Below are 2,986 nucleotides of genomic sequence, written 5' to 3'. Positions count from 1 at the left end.
TGAAAAGCTCAAGCTAAGAAGTCCTTATGTGACACATACAGGTAAGTGATTACAACAATGTGAGATACTGGCAGTTCAAAGTCACTTGAAGGCCAAAGTGCCCTGTTAAGCATCTCTCCCTCTGTCCTTCTCTCTCTCTCCACCCCCCTCGCTCCCTTCCCCCCCTCCTTTCCATCCTCCCTGGTGTGTGTGTGTGTGTGTGTGTGTGTCCCTCCGTGTGTGTGTGTCTCCCTCCGTGTGTGTGTATGTGTGTGTGTGTCTCCAGAATCATGAGCTACTTCAAAGGCTCTTACTTAAAGCCACTGTTGTGAACTGATCTGTTGTGTAACAGAAGTCCCTAGGTGGACTTGCAAATGGTCAATGCACTTGGCTGACACCTATAAAGTTAACACCTCAACTCCATGCAGTGATGTGTCTCAAAAGAAAGGCCTGGAAATCTACCTTCGGAAAACATAGTTCCTGAAAACTCTCTGGAGTTCAGCTTTACCCTGGCACGCATATGCCAGAGTCCCCCATTCACATAGCAGCAAATTTTATCTGACGTGCTTGGGTCCTCTGTGTAATGAACCACTAGAACAGGGAGAGACATGAGACAGATAGGTCATTTCTTAGGGATTTTTGTTGGGTTTTTAAAAATTACTTTTTAAACACATAGTCATTTAGAGGTAAGGACTCATGCTGTCACCTCAAAGGCACAAAATTTTCTAATCCATCAGTTGCTCCACAGGAGAAAGGTGGGATGCCTCTTCCCAAGTGATCTGCAGTCTCTGAAAAGCAGTTGGAGGGTCAGATATGAGTCGGTTGTGGCTTGATGGCACATAGCAGCTACAGTTAAATCTTAGGGTTGAACTGTCCAATTCACTAGCCTCTAGCTATGTATGGTATTTGATCTAAATGTAACTGAAATTAGATAAAAGTGAATATTCAGCTCATCAAGTCGCACTAGCCAATTTCAAGTGCTCAATGGGCCACATGGCTAAAGGTTATTGTACAGGACGGTGTATGGAGAAAATCTACATCACAGAAAGTACTGCTAGATCCCTGTGCTGCAGAATTGATCCTCTTGCCAGCCTGCTGCAGTGCCCTGGATCCCCGTGCCTGCCTGCTGCAATGCCCTGGATCCCCGTGCCTGCCTGCTGCAGTGTCCTGGATCCCCGTGCTGCAGAGCCGGAACGCCATGCCTGCCTGCTGCAATGCCCTGGATCCCCGTGCTGCAGAGCCGGATCACCATGCCTGCCTGCTGCAGTGCCCTGGATCCCCCTGCCTGCCTGCTGCGGCGCCCTGGCTCCCATGCTGCAGTGCCCTGGCTCCCCGTGCCTGCCTGCTGCGGTGTCCTGGATCCCCATGCTGCAGAACTGGAACCCCATGCCTGCCTGCTGCGGCGCCCTGGCTCCCCGTGCTGCAGTGCCCTGGCTCCCCGTGCCTGCCTGCTGCAGTGTCCTGGATCCCCGTGCTGCAGAGCCGGAACCCCATGCCTGCCTGCTGCAGTGCCCTAGATCCCCGTGCTGCAGTGCCCTGGATCCCCGTGCTGCAGTGCCCTGGATTCCTGTGCCGGCTTGCTGCATAGCCAAGACCTACGACTCTCCTTTAATGCTTCCTCCCCAGTACATCCTCCTCCTCCACAGCTAGCCCTCACATCGCCTTTGAAAATTTCAAATCTATGTTTTATTTTTAGTCTTCTGCTCTACCTAAATTATCTAAATCACCGAGGAGTCTTTGGATTGACTGTAAACAAGTTTCATATTTTAGTAAGGGGGAAATGAGGCTCTTAACAAGTTCAGTAAAATCTTCCTATTGAAGCCAAGTGCTCCCTCCTTTAGGGGGCTGCCCTAGTTTTATTTTAAGCATATTTTTCCCTATGTTGATAAGGTTGATAGCTAACTTCATCTGCATTCAACCTTTAAAGAGGATTGACAGATTGATTTTTTTTTTCATGTGTACATTGGAGGTTTCCTCTCAATTCTCTTTGCACTTCCCCACCCCCCTCCAATGCCCAAGGCTTCCTATGACTTCAAAGAAGTAGAAAAGACTCAGAGGAAAATGGGTATCTGACCTAATTAAGCACATATATTGAGATTTTTTTTCCACTCTCAGTTGATAAAAAATTCCCTTTTCTTCACAAGTCTCATTCAGATCTCCCGGAGATTTAGAGAACTACCCGCGCGCCCTTGATGAAAGATCATTGCAAGGAGCCCACGAAAGATCTGGTAATGAGACCCTGGAATGGCAGAATCAAGAGGGACATTCAAGGTGCTGGCTGGAAACTGCACTTCTTGGGTTTGAATCCTAGCCCAATCTAAAACAACCACTAACTAGATCCTTGGTATGATTATACCTAATCTTTCTTAGCATCAGGCTTCTAGTGTGTAAAATGAATTAGATGACTGAATTTAAAAAAAAAGTCCTAAGACTAGTGCCTGTCAAGGACCAAGAATTTTGGGTAGTTACCACAGCGTGGAGACTAAGGTGCGCCTGATCCAGGCCATGGTCTTTGCAATTACTTACAATGCATCAGAGAGCTGGACAATGACTAGAGATGATAGAAAAAGAATTGACGCCTTTGAGCTGTGATGTTGGAGAAGAGTACTGAATATACCATGGACTGCTAGGGGAATAGGTTCTTCCTGGAGAGGGTGAAGCCAGGCTGCTCCTTGGAGGCAAGGATTCTGAAACTTTATCTGACATACTTCGGACATGTTGTAAGGAGAGACCAGTCCTTGGAGAGGGACATGACGCCTGAGACAGTGGAAGGACAGCACAGGAGAGGAAGACCCTCGATGAGATAGATTGATTCAGTCGCTGGGTTAATGGGGGTAGATATGTCAGAGACAATAAGAGTGGCACAGATTAGAGCAGGATCTCATACATTACGAGTTGCAAGTGACTCAATGGCACATAACAACAACAACAACAACCATAGTTTTATCTCACATACTTATGGTATGTTGTTAGGAGAGGCTATTCTTTGGAGAGGAACATCATGGAA

General features: G+C 47.4%; 1 protein-coding gene across 1 annotated transcript; it reads left to right on the top strand.

Annotated features, from left to right (window-relative positions):
- The first annotated feature begins 972 nt into the window (after positions 1-972).
- On the top strand, positions 973-1,629 carry LOC102870853 (keratin-associated protein 10-7-like). Its single transcript, XM_006894759.1, has one exon. The coding sequence runs from the start codon at positions 973-975 to the stop codon at positions 1,627-1,629; it is 657 nt and encodes a 218-aa protein (XP_006894821.1).
- The last annotated feature ends 1,357 nt before the right edge of the window (positions 1,630-2,986 follow it).

Source organism: Elephantulus edwardii, unplaced genomic scaffold, assembly GCF_000299155.1.
Source record: "Elephantulus edwardii isolate Elephantulus edwardi_28Jun2011 unplaced genomic scaffold, EleEdw1.0 scaffold00150, whole genome shotgun sequence".
NCBI lineage: Eukaryota > Metazoa > Chordata > Mammalia > Macroscelidea > Macroscelididae > Elephantulus > Elephantulus edwardii.
This window is presented reverse-complemented; position numbering and strand designations above follow the sequence as displayed.